This window comes from Sus scrofa, chromosome 5, assembly GCF_054392235.1.
Source record: "Sus scrofa isolate SSC_HxYL_T2T_F1_AM1 chromosome 5, Sscrofa_HxYL_maternal_Yorkshire_Landrace_v2.0, whole genome shotgun sequence".
In the NCBI taxonomy this organism is placed as follows: Eukaryota; Metazoa; Chordata; class Mammalia; order Artiodactyla; family Suidae; genus Sus; species Sus scrofa.
The window spans coordinates 20136381-20154720 of record NC_139387.1 but is presented as its reverse complement, the minus strand read 5'-3'; the positions used below and the strand labels follow the sequence as shown (position 1 = coordinate 20154720).

The following is an 18340-nucleotide window of genomic DNA, read 5'->3' as shown; positions in this document are numbered from 1 at the left end:
TGCGATACTTAGCAGCTACCCATATGCCAAGCTCATTAACCTGATTTCATGGTGATTGGGGGTTTGGCCCAGCTCAGCGCTGCATCCCTTACCAGATAAAAGGATGAGGCTGAGCTGACCTAATCATTCCCACCTCCGTCCTTCTGCCAGGGCCCCGTCTCTCTGCCTCTTGCTCCCACCATGTCGTGCCGCTCCTTCCAACAGGGCTCCAGATGTGGCAGCCGGAGCTTCAGCTCCTGCTCTGCCGTCCTCCCTCGAATGGTCACCCACTATGCAGTGAGCAAGGGGCTGTGCCGGCCCGGGGGCAGTGGGGGCCTCCGTGCCCTGGGCTGCCTCGGCTCCCGGAGCCTGTGCAATGTGGGCTTTGGGAGGCCCCGGGTCGCCTCCAGATGTGGCCTGCCTAGCTTTGGGTACCGAGTGGGCACCGCCTGCGGGCCTTCTGCCTGCATCACCCCCGTCACAATCAATGAGAGCCTGCTTGTCCCACTCGAGCTGGAGATCGACCCGTCGGTGCAGAGGGTGAAGAGGGATGAAAAGGAGCAGATCAAATGCCTCAATAACCGCTTTGCCTCCTTCATCAACAAGGTAAGAGGGCTCGCCCAAGGGTCCGGAGAGGCAGTTAGTGCCTTGTAGCTGCCCCAGGGGAGCAGGGAGAGACTGACAATAGTGGGGAGGTCCCATCCTGGCTCAGTAGAGACAAATCTGACTAGTTTCCATGAGAACGCAGGTTCAATCCCTGGCCTCACTCAGTGGGTTAAGAATCCAGCATTGCCGTGAGCTGTGGTGTATCATAGACGCAGCTTGGATCTGGCATTGCTGTGGCTGTATCATAGGTGGTCAATGGCTATAGCTCCAATTAGACCCCTAGCCTGTATCTCCATATGCCTCAAGCTTGACCCTAAAAAGACACACAAACACACAAAAAAAGACGTCATGGTGGATCCATTAGCCTCTCACTCCTAATCACTGAAACCTCCTTAGATCATGTTTTGTTTTTGTTTTTGTTTTTGTTTGCTTTTTAGGGCCTCCCGCAGCATTTGGAAGTTCCCAGGCTAGGGATCGACTTGGAGCTGCAGCTACTGGCACAGCCACGAGGGAGTCAAGCCATGTCTGCAACCTACACCAGAGCTCACGACAATGCTATATCCTTAACCCACTGAGCGGGGCCAGGGATCAAACCCACATCCCCATGGATACTAGTCAGGTTGGTTACCCCTGAGCCACAACAGGAACTCCTTGCTAGTCCTTTTTTTAATATGTCCTCTCTCTCTGGATATCATCTGATAAAATCACCAAGGGGGCCTGAGGTTAGACTACAGGAGGAACTTCCAAAGCAATGCTATATACTGAAAGGAGCAACCAAAGAGACAGACACCTGCCTTTCTTGATGAGCCTTTAAAAAAGGAACCAGCTTCTGAGACCCTTGGGGCTGAAGTGACCCTTTGGCACTGTGATCCTGGAATATGCCATCAGCTCAGGCTGGGACGAGGAGAAGGTGGAGCAGCCAGAGCTGGGGACACAAAGTAGCCATGACCAAAATCTTACATCTGTCAACCCTGGAGCCACAGCTCTGAAGGGCTTCAGTAAAGGGTGATGCTGCCTTTGGAAGGCACTGAACTGGCCTGTCACCTCAGCTGCTCCTGGCCTGTCCCTAGACCCCAGGGAGGCTCCTGGGGTGAGGATACATGCCAAGCGCTGAGCTAATGTTTCTGGTGACCCCAAGTTCAGGGCAGAGTCCTGGGCTGGCAGTCAAGAGATCTGGACCCTGGTACTGGCTCCATTCCTGACTGTCACCCTGAGGTCCTCTGCAAACCACTTACCCCCCAGCCTTGGGGACCCTGCTGCCCAGGGTGGGGAGGGGACAGTGATGGTGGAAGAATGACAGGAAGTAATCTATGCAAAAGTGCTCCTTAAAGGAACTAGTTTGAGTACGTGGGAACTGTTAAAAGCCTTTGAAATCTCATTAAGTTGTGGTTGTAAACTCATTCCAACCACATGGGCCCGACAGCAGGTACATCACAGCACCTTCTGGGAGGCTGGGAGCCTCCTGGTGATGTGGTCATTGACACACACGGGGCAACGTTACTCTCTCCACCGTTTTCTTGAGAGACGGTGAGCAAGCTGCAAAATCCCAGGGTGAGGACTGGAGCCCGCATGTCCCCTGCCAGTGACTATGGCCCAGCTATCGCTCAGCTTCTCCTAACCCCAGTTTCCAAGCCAAGAAAATAAAGGAGGTGGGCCAGCTGCCGGCCACATCATTGTGACAGGGACATGTTTTGACTCAGCCATGCAGGATGGGACAGAGTTGCTCAGGGTGCTAGGACCAAGGCTTTGAGCTTTCTCCCCTGAGCACCCCTGGGCTCTCATCGAAGAAACCCCAATTCCCGGCATACACACCAGCTTACACTAGTAGGAAGGTGTGCAAAGATCTCCCCATAGGACCGAGAGTGGGACATTTAGGCAGTAAAGTGAGGCTTGAAGGGCTGAGATGCCAAGTTACAGGGCTCGGGGGAGGCAGGCAGGGCTGGTAGGAGGACACAGCCAGGCCTCTTGAGGAAGCGCTATTTCCACTGCAATGTGCCACCCTGGGTGGGAGGTGGGGTCCCATGAGGTGCCCCAGGCAGGGGAGACACAGAGACACAGCCCCTGGCAGCAGGAAGCAGAAGTGTGTCAGAAGTGGGAGTCCAGACGGACTCCATTGCCCCCACCACCAGCACTTAGCCTCGCCAGCTGCGGTCCCCGTGGTCCCCATCCCTCCATGACATCCTATTCTTGACGGCAGGTCCGGTTCCTGGAGCAGAAGAACAAGCTCCTGGAGACCAAATGGAACTTCATGCAGCAGCAGAGGTGCTGCCAGAACAACATCGAGCCCATCTTCGAGGCCTACATCTGCGCTCTTAGGAGGCAGCTGGACTGTGTGGCCGGGGACCGGGCCCGGCTGGAGTCGGAACTCTGCAGTGTCCAGGAAACGCTGGAGGCCTATAAGAAAAAGTGAGTCTGCTCTGCTGCCACCTCATGGGGGGGTGCCTAGGGCAAGTGACAAACAATCTGGGCGCCCATGTCCCATCTATTAAGTGGGAAGCCGAAAACTTAGTTCACCGTGTGGGAGCACAATTATGTGGGATAATGTAGGCAGAACATCGAGGACGATGCCCACCTGGCACATGGTAGGAGGGCTGAGATTGGGGGCTTGTGTCTTTTTTTTTAGGTAATTGTTTTACTGGGAGGTTTTTGTTGGTTTTTTTGTTTTGTTTTGTTTTGTTTTGTTTTGTTTTGTTTGCATCCAACTAGAAAATTTTAAACTTACAAAATGGACAGATTTTCTGCAGTCTAGAATCATAAATAAAATCTAGGAGTTTTATTTTACTCTCAAATACGACACAGAAAAAAAAAAATGAAATAAAATGCCACACAGCTAATTTTAAAAACCACAAACAGCAAAACAAGCAGGCAAATAAAAATGAAAGTAGAGAGTTCTCAGCAAGAGAGTTGAGAGGCAGGCTGATTTTAAGTCTAGTATGTCCAAGGAAGTCTCAATTTAGAATTTGTGTCAAGATTAAATGTTCTGTATTGGATTACCGTTGACTTACAATGTTGCATTAGTTTCAAGGGTACAGCAAAGTGAATCAGTTTTATATACACATACATCCGTTCTTTCTCAGTGTCGTTTCCCATCTAAGTTATTAGAGAATAGAGAATTTGTCTTCATCTCCCTCCCACCACCTCCTTCCTCTCTTCATGGAAAACAAGTCTTCTCCTGCCGTTCCCGGAATTCCAGGGCTCTGCCCTACCACCAGTTCTGCCTCAGCTTCCATCAATCGCTCTCCAGATCCTGAACACTTCTTATTCCCCAAAGAGATCCCCAAACCCTCCTCCGTCCCAGCTTGGGCTTCCACAGTTCCTTCTTCCTGATAAGCCCCTTTGTCTTTCCGCCTCCTCCCATCACAGCAGCCGGAAGTCATCACCACCAGCCCCCACCCACTCTTACCATCACTTCCTGTCTCCCTATCTCCCTTTCAGTTCTTTGTGGTTAAGGTTATGTAGCTGCCTAGACTTGCCCTCCGGAAGGGCAGCTCCAGACCCGACTCACACAGCAGAAGTTCAATGATAAGCATACATTAAAGGAGAGCTCACAGGCCAGTAGATTCAGTGCTTCTTGCAAGAAGCTAAGGCCCAGATCAGTGGCCTCGTGGTCCTGGGTGGCCTGGATGGATCTCCTGTGTTGCAGGGGAAGGGTTAGAAGAGCTGCATCTCCATTGACAAGAGACAGTGTGAATATGCTGTGAGCGAGGTTCAGTGGAATGAAGCCATGAAGCAGGGCAGGGGACACACGCTGCAGGTGTCAGCCACATGCCTTCTGGGGGACAGACGCTGTGCTGGGCAGTGTGGCTGTGATAAAGTTGGGAAAGTCTGGTTCCTTCCCTCAAGATGCCCCGGTCCAGTCAGCACAGACCTCCACGCATTCGCACCAACAGGTACAAGATGTTACAAGGCACAAAGAGAGAGGAATTCCAAGGGAGTGAGAGAGCAGAAGGAGCCCAGGAAGGCTTCCTGGGGGAGGTGTCATTTTGCTTAGGGCCTTGAAGGTTATGTTTCATTCCAGTGGTTTCGTATCAAGGAGGAGTCCAGAATAGACCTCAGAAAAGGATATGGAAAAGGAGCAGGTGACAAGGAAGGATCAGACCATGTCAAACAAGAGGAGACTACTTAAACAGACTGTGATGGGCAAGATGTGGCAAGGTCGAGGGTGGGGTGAGGCCAGCCCTCTAAGCAGGGGTGATGCTTTTCCTGATGAGTAGGACACAAGATGGGCAGGAGTTGTTTTGCAGCTCAAGATGACGACTTTGGATTTTTAAGGTGTGGCAACAGGAGAAGGCTGAGAGTAGATGGTATTTTAGCAATAAGAGCAAACACACATTCTCCAGCACCAGGCACTGGCCTGGTGCTTTGCGGATGTTAACTTGGGTGATGGCCAAAGTCATTTGCCCACAGTTACATGACTAGCATGGGACAGAGCTGGGATTGAAACCCAGGCAGCAGGCTCGGTGTCCAGCACCTGCACCAAGCCAGAGTTCTGGTGAATGGGCGTCAGGAAGCACAGGGAGCTTTTGAATGGTTCGAAACTGAACCATTCAAACTGAACTGCTCATCAAACTGAGTCATTCCAGGCAGACGGAACCCCCTGACCCCGATTCCACTGCCTTGGGGGGCAGTGTGTGGGCGAGGAGCTCCCGTGGAGCCTAGAGGAAGTAGCCGGGCTGTCTCTGAGGATCTGGTAAAGCGGGTAATTGCTACCTCTGTAAGTGAGCTCCAGGCACAGCCCAGGCTCAGAACTCTCTTGGCCAGAAGGGGCCCAGGGTTGGCTGGGATTTCGGCGACTGCAGCCAATTCTCAGAACCACTCAGGAAAGACAGCTCTGCCAGCAGCAGGCAGCCCCCTCTTCACCACCTCCCCAGGGGAAACCACTGGATGAAGTAAGCTTCCTCAGCAGCAAGAGAGAATAAAGGTAGCTTTAAGAAGGACTTCCCAGGAGTTCCTATTGTGGCTCAGCCGGTTACGAACCCGACTGGTGTCCATGAGGTTGAGGGTTCGATCTCTGGCCTCGCTCAGTGGGTTAAGGATCTGGCGTTGCCATGAGCTGTGGTGTAAGTCACAAACTCGATTCAGATCCCATGTTGCTGTGGCTGTGGTGTAGGAGGGCAGTTGTCTCTCTGATTTGACCCCTATCCTGGGAACTTCCATACGCTGTGGGTGCGGCCCTAAAAAGCCAAAACAAAAATAAAAAGAAGGACTTCCCAGAGAATGTGGCCTGGAGCCTCCTTGGGGCCGTCAGTCAGTGAGAGACACATTTACCCACAGAGGCTCCTACCCTCAACTGATGCCAATACCTTTCCAAGCGCAGCTAAAACATTTCTTTCCTGTCCATGCCACCAGATATGAAGAGGAGCTCTCCCTGCGGCCCTGTGCTGAGAATGAGTTCGTTGCCTTGAAGAAGGTGAGAAAACATGGCCCAGAGAGGGAGAAGGCCCCCCTGAGCTGGCCCAGCAGGCCTGGGGCCACTCAGCCCTGAACTGGGTCCAAAGGTGCCTGCAGTCCCCGGTGCCAGCCCCTCAACCCTGGGAGAGGGGGGGCCAGGCTCCACCCCTTGCAGAAGGGCAGTGAGTGGCCTGGCCTCCTTCTCCCAGCTCGTGTGAAGGGTTGTCTTTGCACCTGCCCAGGAAGCTGGAGAAGCAGCAATTGCCAAATCAAAAACAAAACTCTGATGCACATCCCCAAAGAGGAAAACCACTGTGATGCTCCCTCCAATAGCTTGGTGTTTCCCGGTCCCGGGTCCACACGGGGAGCTCTGAGGAGCTGCCCTCAAAGCTCCTTGAACCCCACTCCCTCAGGCTTCCCCCATCGGGAGGCCAGGCCCAGGCGTGGGGTCCTGGGGCTGGGAACCCCTCTCTGCATCCTTGGCTTTGTCACCCCTTCACTTCCACGGGGGCCTGAGGACAGTGGGACTTGTACCTGCCACCTGCCTGCCCCCAGCTTGCCTGGGAGGTGGCCCCGCTGGTAGAAGGGGTGGCCCTAGGTTATGGTTGTCACTGCTCTGGCCGCAGGATGTGGACACGGCCTTCCTGAAAAAGGCTGACCTGGAGACCAACACGGAGGCTCTGATCCAGGAGCTCGACTTCCTGAGAAGCCTGTATGATGAGGTACCTACAGCTACAGGTGTCAGCCAGGGGACAGTGCTGTGGGGAGGACAGGGTGGGAAAGCTCCTGTTCAGTAGGTACTTTTCAGGACAAGCTGACTTAAAAGTGAGCATGTTAGAGTTCCCCCTGAGGCTCAGTGGTAATGAACCTGACTGTTATCCATGAGGATGTGGGTTTGATCCCTGGCTCTGCCCAGTGGGTTAAGAATCCAGTGTTGGAGTTCCCGTCTTGGCACAGTGGTTAATGAATCCAACGAGGAACCATGAGGTTTCGGGTTCGATCCCTGGCCTCGCTCAGTGGGTTAAGGATCTGGTGTTGCTGTGATCTGTGGTGTAGATCGCAGACACGGCTTGGATCCAGCATTGCTGTTGCTCTGGTATAGGCTAGCGTCAACAGTTCAGATTAGACCCCTAGCCTGAGAACCTCCATATGCCATGGGTGCGGTCCTAGAAAAGACAAAAAAAAAAAAAAAAAAAGAAAGAAAGAAAGAAAGAAAGAATCCAGCATTGCCACGAGCTTCAGTGTAGGTCACAGACACAGCTCGGATCAGGTGTTGCTGTGGCTGTGGTACCGCTCCAATTCAACCCCTAGCCTGGAAACTTCCATATGCTGCATGTTTGGCCCTTAAAAAAGAGCAAACAAATAAATAAAAAAGGGAGCACCTGAAGAAGTGCGAGACAGCTGCTTCTCAGGCAGTGAGCCTCCCAGAAGTCCGGACCTTGCATCCTGGGTCTCTGTGTACGTGGAGCGTGGGGATGAGGAGCAGGTTGGAGATCGAAGGCCAGGACCGCTAAGCAAAGCCCAGGCAAATCTACTGTGGGAAGGTCAGAGCCAGACCTCCGCCTGTCCTCCTCCCTCCCAACCCCACTTTATCCTCAAAAGAGCCCGTCTATTCTCCCCGCCTCACCCCCGGCCCCCTCCCCCAGGAGATCTGCCTGCTCCAGTCTCAGATCTCAGAGACCTCGGTCATCGTGAAGATGGACAATAGCCGGGAGCTGGACGTGGATGGCATCATTGCCGAGATCAAGGCCCAGTACGACGAAATCGCCAGCCGCAGCAAAGCGGAAGCAGAGGCCTGGTACCAGGGCCGGGTAAGGCCCAGGAAGGGCGCGGTGACGGGAGGCAGGTGGTGCGGGGGGAACCTCAGACCCACCCTCCCCCAGGAAGTGGGTGAGGAGCGAATAGGGACAGGCAGCCTCATAAACCCCAGCCCCTGTTGTTCCTGCCTGGCCCCAGGCCAGGTCCCCACAGGGTGAGTGAGAAACCCCCCAGGCCTGTCATCCGAGCTCCCCAGCTTTGTTCACCCACAGACTCTCAGGAAGCACTTCTCTAAGGAGCCTTCAAGGAGTGCTCATTGGCAATGATGGCAAAGAGGGCTCCAGGCTTCAAGGCGTGGGAGGAGGCTAATGGCATGGAGTGGCTGCTAATGGTAGAGCCAAAACAGTGATTAAGGTAACCCCAGATTTAGGTAATTAGGGGCTTGCCGGGAGGGCAGTCGGTGCCCCTGAGGGCAATTTGATTTAACAAATATGATCATCTCAGTCTCAGCTGCCCCGTCTGTGAAAAACACCATTCATTCATTCACTCGCGCACTCATTAATAACTGTTTACTGAGCATCTATCCTGCTAAGCACCTTCCTAGATGCCAGAGATCCAGCAGGATAGACAGCCATCCCTGCCTTCATGTCACTTTTATTCTAGAGGAACGGGTGGGACAGATAAACAAAATAGAAGTACCGTGGATGTCGGTTAGACACATGCTACAGAGAAAATAAGTTAGAGTGAAGCGTAGGGAGTGTGGTGGCAACGGCTTCTAATAGGGTGCCAGGGAAGGGTGGCCTTCCTGGGGTTCGTGACACCACAAGGATACGAAGTCAGACCATCCCTGTCCTCAAGGAGATCACAGCCCACAGGAAAGAAACCTGTTGCCAACCAAACAGAAATACGAGGTAGCTGAAGTTGAGCAGCAGGCTGAGGGAGTATGACCAGGATGGAAGCAATAAATTGCAACTGGAAAGGCAGAGGCTCTGGCATTTGATCGGATCTTGGAGGCCAAGTGGGATCGAAATACACAGAGCAGGGGGGCAGCCTACGTCCAGCTGAGGGCCAGCGGGAGCCAGCAGGAGCCAGGCCAAAGAAGGATGAAAGGGAAGTGCCCCAGGGCCAGGAAGCACCATGAAGGCGATGAGGCTGGAGACACGGGGGGCAGAGCTGCCGAGCTGTGCTAAAGTGCTTTGGACTATTTACTGAGGGCAATGCCTCCCACCCCTCCCTCTCCGGGAGTGCCCCCAGCAATGCTCTGACTTTTGTCTGGAAATTCTTGGTGATCAAGGTATCTGACACTGGCCTAGAGTCAGTGCCTTGTGACTCAGACTCTGGCCCATCCACAGCCAGGGCTCACTCTGGCTGGCCCCTCCTCTGGTTGCTCTCCTGAGCCACCCATCACTGTGGTGGCCTCAAGGAAAACAACACAGTTTCCCATCCTCCTAAGTCAGAACTAGAAAGATAACTCTATTATTTAAAAATTGTATTTGGGAGGTCCCTGTTGGCTCAGCCAGTTAAGGATATGGTGTTGTCACTTCTGTGGCTTTAGTCACTGCTATTGCATGGGTTTGATCCCTGGCCCCAGAACTTCCACATGCCATGGGTGTGACAAAAAAAAAAAAAAAAAAAAATTGTATTTAGCTATGAGGATCAGAAATCAACAATAATAATAATAACAGTAGTTAAAACAAATGTTTTTGGTCTTTTTTAGGGCCACACCTGCAGCATATGGAAGTTCCCAGGAGAGGGGTCGGATGGGAGCTGCAACTGCCAGTCTATGCCATAGCCACAGCAACTTAGGATCTGATCCATATCTGCGACCTACCACAGCTCATGGCAATGCCTGATCCTTAGCCCTCTGAGTGAGGCCAGGGATTGAACCCGCATCCTCAGTGATACTAGTTGGGTTCATTTCTGTTGAACCACAACAGGAACTCCCAGTTGAAAGAAATTTGATTTTTACTTTTTTCTCAAATATCTTGAAGTACAGAAATAGACTGTCCAGAGGTAACACCAGCATTCCAAGTCACCATCAGGAACACAGCTTCCTTCTAGCTTTCTATTCTGCTATTCTTAACACACTGCTTTTATCCTCATGGTGTCTTCATGTACCAAGATGGCTGCAATACCACCAATATCACATGATCATTCCAGGCAGAAGGAAGAACAGAGGGCAATAGGAACACGCCAGTTGAGTCATCCCTGACTTTAAACGGCTTTCCTGGAAGCCCTACCAAGCAATGGCCATAAACCTCATTGATAAGAAATATCTCTTATCTGGGCTTCTGTTTGAAGAAGAGGAAAATGGATATTGACTACAGGCTTTCCCACAATAACCAAAGAGAGTGATTTGTGTTTATCCCTTGTTTTGCATTTTCTATGCAAAACACTCCCATCCATTACATGCAGGAAATGTAAAGCTGGCTGATATTTTTAAATCCATTAATGTAATCCATAACATACTATTCAGAAATTAGATCCAAAGTGCAAAGGTCAAAAAAAAGTGTTAAGCCAAGATAGGGAGGAATGTTGCATTGTGTTTTCAATTGTTTTGAATGAGAATGTGCAAACATATTCACCCTAGTGGGGGCAGACTGCTGCTTCCTCAGTCCTTGGTCTGTTAGGTGCCCCAGGCTGAGCACAGAAACCACCCCCTCCCCAAGGTCCAGAGCAGGGATGGAGCAAAAGGGAGGGAAGTTCTGGGGCAGAGAGAAAAGGATGCGACACAGAACTCCTAAACAGAGGAAAGGAGCTTGGAGCTTAGAGAATTTAATAAGCCCGAAGGTTAAAGGTAAGAAGGGAATAAAGAGCAACCTGGAAAAGGACCCCAAAACGGCCCGGCAATGGAACAGGAAGGGCAACAGAATAAGCCTAAGAATCCAGAGAGCACCTGAGCCAGGAAATCAGGCGAGAAGAGACTCAAGACAGTGGGGAAAGGGGGCTGGGAGGGGCCACAGAGCAGCGCCCAGGTTCTGACCTCCCAGTCTGTCCGGCAGTATGAGGAGTTGCGACTAACAGCTGGGAACCACTGTGACAACCTCCGCAACCGCAAGAACGAGATCCTGGAAATGAACAAGCTGATCCAGCGGCTGCAGCAAGACATTGAAAATGTGAAAGCCCAGGTGAGGCCATCACAGGCTGACCCCCATCACAGGCTGGTCCTGGTTGTGAGGGGCATGCCCATCCCGTCCCCCAACCCCAAACGCCGGGAACCCTGCTATAGAGGGAATACACTTGTGCTACCTCCCATAAGAAGGAGACAGCCCTTTCTACAAGAGCTGACCCCCAGCAGAGGCAAGGGGACCTACTTTCATCATGATGAGACAGCAAGGGTGCTTCAGTAAATGGGAGTATAGAAAAGATGCTTTCCGGGAGTTCCCATTGTGGCTCAGCAGTAACGAAGCCGACTAGTATCCATGAGGATTAGGGTTCAATCCCTGGGCTCACTCAGTGGGTTAAGGATCTGGTGTTGCCATGAATTGTGGTTTAGGTTGCAGATGCGGCTCGGATCCTGTGTTGCTGTGGCTGCAGCATACGCTTGTACCTGTAACTCTGATGCAACCACTATGAACTTCCATATGCTGCATGTGCAGCCCTAAAAAGGGGGAAAAAAAATAAGAAAAGATGCTTTCCTGGCTCCTTCCAACCAAGATTCTGTAATTCTACGATCCTGAAATTCAAGGTGACTCTGCAGAGTTCATAAAATCAGACGGCTCCATTCTCCTAGGCTAGTGGAAACCAAGCAGGAGCTTAAAATCTACTAGCCACAGAGAAATTTCTTGGCATATCTAAGGTGAAACTCTCATATCTCCTCGAGGTATTATAGCCAGGAGAACTGGGCCCAAGCCCTCAGAGGAACCAAATGTCACAATCCTAGGGTGAAACCCACAGCACTGTTGAATCCGGCAGGTAACCATGACTGTAGGAAAACTCACTCTTCCTCCTGTGTCCCTCCATTCCTCTCCCACAACCCCATTCACACTTTTTTTTTTTTCACTTTTTGCGTTTTAGGGCCACAGCTGTGACAAACAGAAGTTCCCAGGCTAGGGGTTGAATCGGAGCTGTAGCCACCGTTCTACACCATGGCCACAGCAACACCATATCCGAGCCACACCTGCAAGCTACACCACAGCTCTCAGCAATGCCAGATCCTTAACCCACTGAGCAAGGCTAGGGATCGAACCCACTTCCTCATGGATGCTAGTTGGGTTCGTTTCCACTGCGCCACAATGGGAAAGCCCCACATTCCCACTTCTGACACCAGTGGTGTGGAGGATTTTCCTACACCAACCAGCTCTGCGACACCAGCTGAGTATTCTACAATTTAACTCATTTATGTCACTCCCTGGAAATAGCAATGGATCCCACAGCTTAGGGCCTGGCCCCCAAGTTTCACATGATGCCCCCACTTCAGATGCCGATCCCAAGTCCAGGTTGTGACTAATTGGTTATATAGTAGAGGTTTCCATGACACTCCTCTTTCCCCTGCCTTGGGTTCCATTAATTTGTTGGAGTAGCTCACATAACTTACCACTTTATTATAAAAGGATATGATAAGTGATAAAGATGAACACCCAGGTGGAAGAGATGGTTAAGGCAAGATATGTGGGAAGGGGATGGAGCTTCATGTCCAGGCCTATACCTGTTCACCAACACAGAAGCTCTCCAAATCATCTACTATTGGGATTTTTATGGAGTCTCCCTCACATAGGCATGATCAATTATTAACTCCATTTCCAGCCCCTCTCCTGTCTCCAGAGAATGGCAGAGTGGGCTGAAAAATTCCAAGCTTCTAATCATGGCTTGGCCTTATTGGTGACCAGCCCCCACCCAGAAGCCCACCTAGCGTCATCCTATTAAAACAAAGACATTGCCAATACCCAGGAAATTTTAAGGGATTTAGGGACTCTGTGTCAGAAATTAGAGTCAAAGGCCAATGTTAAGACAAAGGATGCTCCTAGTGTGCTTATCACTTAGGAAATTACAAGGTTTGGGGGGGATCTCTGTGCCAGGAACCAGGGCAGAGATCAATATATATTGTTTCCTATTATCTCACAATGACCATGTTCTCAGTGTTCTTCTGAGAGTCAGCCCAGGACTCTGGGGCCCCCAGTAATGCCTTTCTGTTCCCTCTCTCCCCAGCGCTGCAAACTGGAGGGTACCATAGCTGAGGCTGAGCAGCAGGGTGAGGCGGCCCTCAACGATGCCAAGTGCAAGCTGGCAGGGCTGGAGGAGGCCCTGCAGAAGGCCAAGCAGGACATGGCCTGCCTGCTCAAGGAGTACCAGGAGGTGATGAACTCCAAGCTGGGCCTGGACATCGAGATCGCCACCTACCGGCGCCTGCTGGAGGGCGAGGAGCACAGGTAAGTCAAGGATGGGCTCCAGGTGTGTCTATTCTCCTGCCCTCTGGTTGCTGCTGCTGCCGCTGCCCATCACAGCGGTGGAGAATCCACAGCGGCATGCAGTCTGCAGACCCTCCTCATTGACAGGATCCGTGGGGCGGACAGGAGGAGGGGCGTGCCGCGCAGTCCTTGGCCTGTTCCCTGATGCAGTTCTCTTGTGTTTCCTTTTTTTTAATAATGATTTTTATTTTTTTTTCCATGATAGCTGGTTTACACTGTTCTGTCAATTTTGTACTGTACAGCATGGTGACCCAGTGATAATGTGAGTTCCCTTGTGTTTCTTTTTTCCTCTCATCCCCAGGCTGTGTGAAGGCATCGGGCCCGTGAATATTTGTAAGTAAATGAGCCGTCATGGGGTGGCGTTGGGAGGAGCGGAGCTGGGGTCTTGGATGCTGATCGACCCAGTACAGACAGACCACACCACTCCTGCCCGAACCTTAGCGTGCCTCTCCCACCCCAAAGGAAGAGTTCTGTCTGCCTGGGAGCTCCTGGCAGATGGAGAGGCTCTCCCTCAGGGCCACCTGAGTCTATGGGAGTCAGAACCAGGAGCAGACACGCAGCACGGTCCCGGTGCTTCAGATCCCAGAAGCTACCAGGAACCGTAGAGACAGAGAGATGCTTTTCTGGAGAAAGAGGACTTGAAGCAGCCTGAGACAAATAGAAACAGAGAGGGTGACGCAGAAGATAGAGCTCTAGGGAAAAGAGGAGAAACACGTGGGGAACGTTCCAGCAGTTAATGTGGCTGGTGTGGGAGACGTGGCTTTGGTAGCTGGGACGGGGGTGTCCTTAGGGGTGAGTGGCAGCAGGTAGGCACAGGGCCTGGTTGAGATGTTTCAGGGAAGGGTCCTTAGAGCCCACGGTGCAGGGCCCTGAGCCTCCCTTCCTGTTCCTGCAGCTGTGAGCAGCTCCAAAGGCGCAGTCCTCTACGAGCCGTGCGTGGTCAGCACACCCGTGTACTGTCCAGGGGGCCCCAGTGTCCTCAAGAGCAGCGGAGGCTGTAGCATCGTGGGCACCGGTGAACTCTACATCCCCTGCGAGCCCCAGGGGCTGCTCAGCTGTGGGAGTGGGCGGAACTCCAGCGTGAAGGTCGGGACTGGGGGCAGCCCTTCCTGCCACAAGTGTTAGGACAGCCCCAGAAGCTGGAAGCCCAGGGGACAGGGCACCAGCCCCCAGCCAGGGTTGTTGCCCTCCCACCAGGGTTGAAGACAAGGCTCTTCCAAAATCCCGCCATCCTGTACTGACTGAAGGTTTCTATTGGGTTTCCATGGGAGCTGCCGCTCAGGTATTTCCAAGGGTCACTTTTCACTTAGCTGTGTGCAGACCCCGAGCTAGGCCCTGGGGTAGGGGTGGGATGCACAGAAAGAAAAGGCACCCCCACCCTGAATCCCTGGCATGCTCACAGTCAGGCTCTAGGGGGACCAAGAGAAGGGCAGAGGCCCCCAAGCCCTTCTCTTCCCCATGAGAAAGCCAAAGGGACACATCACATCACAGTCCGCTTTGTGGATGATCTCATGGAACATTCCTTACACATCCAGCCTCCCACACCCCCGACACTTCCCATCTCTCTTACCTCCGCTGTCAGGCACCTAAGAAACGTGAACTCCTTTTAACGCCCACCTAATACATGCATGATTGCAAGTATCAAAAGGAGATACCTCAAAATCCCATTCCGAATCCCAAAGCCAAGTGCCAGGATTTCAGGATCACTTGGGACCTGCCAATGGTAGGCACACAGAATCAAGAAGTGGTCTTGGGCAGTAAATTTACCTGCTCAGGTGTGTGGCACTTACCCTTTTGAAAATACATATTTTTTCCTGAGCTCACACTGGCACCTGATGGCTGAGAAATGCCCAGCACAAAGGCAAAGGACAGGGAGTATTTACTGAACAAAGGGACAATCAAGAGCTGACACTATTTGTTCAATGGGATCAAACCCCACCCCCACCCCCTGTACCTGGCTACCCTGTCCTGCTCCTTCTCCCTGGAGTTCCTTTTGCTTTGGGTCTGATATAAACAGGTCTTCCTGGCTCCAGTGATGCAGGGCTCCCTCAGCAGACGTGGGGGCTCTGGCTCATGGGCCCTGGGGGAAGAGGAGGTGCTGGGCTGACCCCACCTCCCCAGAGTCCCCCTTCATCCCCTCACCCCTGCACAGCACTGTACCTGCAGAAGCTTCACCCACCCAGGGATCCATGTCTCTGCCATGAGCCTCTGGGCTTGTCTATTCCCAATAAACTGACTGTTCACAGGCTACCAGAATCAGGATTCTTCACCCCGCTCTGTGAAGGGCAATGAGGGGAGACTGATGAACAGCCTTTGGGGGCTGGAGGATCAGGGAGTTGGCAGCGGAAATGGAGGTTATTACACAAAATGGAAAACCCCATATGAGTGATGGGAAAGTAGCCTGTGGAATAAATGCGGATCCATACAGATCACGCTTAAAACCTGCACATCGCACCCCAAGAGCATGCAAGTCACTTGCACATTGAAAACCACGGGTCTCTTCCCCATAGGCATCCCTACCACATGGTCCCTGGCACGTGTCCTAGAGAAAGTCCATGGGACCCCCTATCACATCTGTACTTAGCAGCCTCCAAGCCCGGGCTCTGCCTTCCCTTCCTCTGGACTGTGTGTACCATGTACAGGCCTGGAGAAAGCAGGGAAGATGGGCAGCAGCCCAGCTAAGGAGAGGGACCTAGAGATGAGACTTGGTGGCATTGGTTCCACCCTCTGTGGGGTCCTGATACCTTCCCTTGCTGCCTCACTGATCCCCTATAACGACCCTCCCACCACCACAAACTACCCCCTGTGGTTCCTGTCCCCTAAGCATTGGGGCAAAGCCATACCCACTCAGGGTATGGCTCCTGTGCCAAGCCCTGCATTAGAAGCTGGTTATACAGAAATGACTATGCATCCTGTGAACCCTGGAGGGACTCTGCCCCACAGAGGAGTCATAGTAATGAAAGCCAGGGAAGATGGGAGCGACAAGAAAAAGCAACTCATGATAATGCCCAGCAAGGGGTCAGAGGGAGGTTCCCAGAGAAGATTGCAAGGTCAGGGTCTGAACGGACAAGGATTACAGATCTGCAGGCAACAGAGTCCAAAGGGCCCATCTGCTCGTGTTCTTGCTCACTCAATATATTCATCAAACACCTGCTATGGGTCAGGCCACCCAGGGGCTGGTGCCACAGTGGTAAACAAGGCAGCCCCAGTCAGGGCAGATCTACCAGGAGGGACAGCAGACACAGGATCTCGAGCCCATGGTGGGGACAGTAACCTGGTGCAGCCACTTTGCAAGACAATCTTGCTTTTCCTCAAAATGGTAGACAGAGTTACCAGGTGGCCCAGCCATTCCACTCATAGGTTTATACGCAAGAGAAAGAAAAACATACATTCATGCAAAAACTTGTACGTGAAGTTTCATTGCAGCACAGTTCACAGTCGCCAAGAAATGGAAATAACCCAAATGTCCATCAATGGATGGATGGATAATCAAATTTTGGTTTTTCCACACAATGAAATATTATTCACCCATAAAAAGGAGTGAAGTCCCAATACAGGTTACAATGTGAATGAACTTTGAAAACATACGGTAGATAAAAGAAGCCAGACAGGAGTTCCCATTGTGGTTCAGGAGGCTAAGAACCCGATGTAATGTCCATGAGGATGTGGGTTTGATCCCTGGCCTCCCTCAGTGGGTTAAGGATCCAGTGCTGTGGCAAGCTGCTGCATAGGTCACAGATGTGGCTCGAATCCAGCATTGCTGTGGCTGGTGTGGGCCGGCAGCTGCAGCTCCATTTCAACCCCTATGGGAACTTCCATATGCCACAAGTGCAGGCCTAGAAAGAAAAATATGGAGAATCCAGACAGAGGGACCACATATTCTGTGATTCCATTCGTATGAAATTCCAGATTAGGAAAATCCACAGAGACAGAAAGTAGATCCGTGTTTGCCTAGGGCTGCAGGAAGGAGAAGACGGCAGGGGGGCGGGGGACAGCTAAAAGTTTCTTTATGAGGTGATAAGAATTTTTAAAATCAATTTTGCTGATGGTTGTACATATCTAAGAATATACTAAAATCACTAAATTGCACAATTCAAGTGAGTGAATTATATGATATGGGAGTTACATCTTAATAAAGCTGTTTCTAAAAAATGGGGCCTTGGGCCCAGGGCATGCCTTTGGGGCTTGCAGCCTGGCCGGTGATGCAGACCTGGAACAAGAAACTATAGATGCGGAGTTCCCATCATGGCACAGGGGTTAACAAACTCGACTAGGAACTATGAGGTTGCGGGTTCGATCCCTGGCCTTGCTCAGTGGGTTAAGGATCCGGCGTTGCCGTGAGCTGTGGTGTAGGTCACAGACGTGGCTCAGATCCCGCATTGCTGTGCCTGTGGCGTAGGCTGGCAGCTACAGTTCTAATTAGACCCCCAGCCTGGGAACCTCTATATGCTGCAGGAGTGGCCCTAGAAAAGGCAAAAAAAGACAAAAAAAAAGAAAAGAAAAGAAAAGATAAAAAGAAATTATAGATGAAGGTTTGTTGTGAAGGAGGACATGACTAAGGGTCCTACCCTAGTCACAGGCCTTGGGAGAGTCCCCAGAGTAGGGGCAGGCAAGCTGGAGCCCGAAGGCCAGCAGGACTGAGAGGAAGCAAGGAAACACAGAGGGGGCTACAGGCTAGGGATCAGCAACTGTGAGCCTGAGTGCGCAGAGTCAGGCGGGTGAGGCCGGCCATGTAAGGGACACACATCCACACCCAGGGAAGGAGGGGACGGAACAGTGGGGACCTCACAGCCTTGGTTCCCACTTGAAGCCCTGTCACTCTGGACCTAGGCCTAGAGCCACCCAAGCTCCTCGCTGATTAAAACTAAAGCTCTGGAAACTACAGAGACACTCTGGCCAGGAGTCAGCAAAAGCCCAGATTCCAAGAGCCCGCCCACCCTCTACCCATAGATGACAACCCACCCCAGGCCCAGGAACACCTCAGGGGAGCAAAGGAGGAGAGGGGGGAAAGACTCCCCCATCCTCATGCAAGGTGGGCTTGCCCACCATCGATTTGGGAATTCCTATTCCACAGTGGTCCAGCCCCCTCCTGCCCCCCACCTCCCGCTGCGCCTGGGGGAGGGAGGCATGTCTGGAACCACCCACAAGGCAGACACAGTCCAATAGTGAGGCACCCCAGCTCAGACCTGGACGTGAAC

General features: G+C 52.1%; 1 protein-coding gene across 1 annotated transcript; it reads left to right on the top strand.

Moving 5' to 3' along the window:
• The first annotated feature begins 131 nt into the window (after positions 1-131).
• On the top strand, positions 132-15390 carry KRT82 (keratin 82). The gene is made up of 9 exons (XM_005652548.4): positions 132-585; positions 2783-2991; positions 5935-5995; positions 6603-6698; positions 7623-7787; positions 10737-10862; positions 12883-13103; positions 13444-13475; positions 14038-15390. The coding sequence occupies exons 1-9, from the start codon at positions 181-183 to the stop codon at positions 14265-14267; spliced, it is 1545 nt and encodes a 514-aa protein (XP_005652605.3). The 5' UTR covers positions 132-180; the 3' UTR covers positions 14268-15390.
• The last annotated feature ends 2950 nt before the right edge of the window (positions 15391-18340 follow it).

Excerpts from the sequence above, each read along its gene's own strand:
- KRT82 (XM_005652548.4), top strand. The coding sequence starts at position 181 with ATGTCGTGCCGCTCCTTCCAACAGGGCTCCAGATGTGGCAGCCGGAGC. Across the intron at positions 6,699-7,622 it reads TGAGAAGCCTGTATGATGAG|GAGATCTGCCTGCTCCAGTC; the intron begins GTACCTACAGCT and ends CCCCTCCCCCAG. Across the intron at positions 13,104-13,443 it reads CTGGAGGGCGAGGAGCACAG|GCTGTGTGAAGGCATCGGGC; the intron begins GTAAGTCAAGGA and ends TCTCATCCCCAG.